A 557-nucleotide genomic window follows, 5' to 3' on the forward strand; every position below is an offset into this window, starting at 1 on the left:
TGAGTTATCATTAGTATGTCCCGTGTCCCTCAGCGCGCCACTTCGCCTGTCTTTCTAAATATTACCATGATCAATATAAATGGCATCGGAATGCGAGGGGGCAGAGGCCACGTGATCCCTTCACGAAGGCCACTTGGGGGGCCTTCACAGACTCAGCAGGAAGGCTGGGGAAGCGAAGGCGAGCGCGCCCGCGGTCGGCGCGCGATTTCCCGCCGCGCCCGAGAGCCGGGCGGCGGGCGGGCTCCGGGGGCGCCTGTGCAGCGGCGGCGGCGGCGTCGCGAGCGGCGCCTCCGGGCCGGTGAATCATCCCGGCAGACACCGAGAGCCGCGGCAGCAGAGAGCAGCGCCGAAAAATGGCTGAAGCGGGCACGGGCTTTCTGGAGCAGCTCAAGTCCTGCATCGTCTGGTCGTGGACTTATCTCTGGACCGTGTGGTTCTTCATCGTGCTCTTCCTCGTCTACATCCTGCGGGTGCCCTTGAAAATCAACGACAACTTGAGCACAGGTAAGGCCGGCAGCCGGCCCGCGGCGCTCGCCCCTCCCCCGCCCCGGAAAGTT

The 557-nt window shown here is 64.6% G+C and overlaps 1 protein-coding gene across 5 annotated transcripts in view; it reads left to right on the forward strand.

Annotated features, from left to right (window-relative positions):
• The first annotated feature begins 232 nt into the window (after positions 1 to 232).
• ST7 (suppression of tumorigenicity 7) overlaps positions 233 to 557 on the forward strand; it is a 250,766-nt gene continuing 250,441 nt past the window's right edge. For all 5 annotated transcript variants that reach the window (XR_006889828.1, XR_006889829.1, XM_046670172.1 and 2 more), the window contains exon 1: positions 233 to 504. Coding sequence is in view for 3 of the 5 variants with exons in the window: in XM_046670172.1 (XP_046526128.1) it covers positions 354 to 504 (151 nt within the window). In the remaining 2 variants the exon portion in view is untranslated. The remainder of the gene's footprint in view (positions 505 to 557) is intronic.

The sequence above is a fragment of the Equus quagga genome, chromosome 8, assembly GCF_021613505.1.
Source record: "Equus quagga isolate Etosha38 chromosome 8, UCLA_HA_Equagga_1.0, whole genome shotgun sequence".
Taxonomy (NCBI): domain Eukaryota; kingdom Metazoa; phylum Chordata; class Mammalia; order Perissodactyla; family Equidae; genus Equus; species Equus quagga.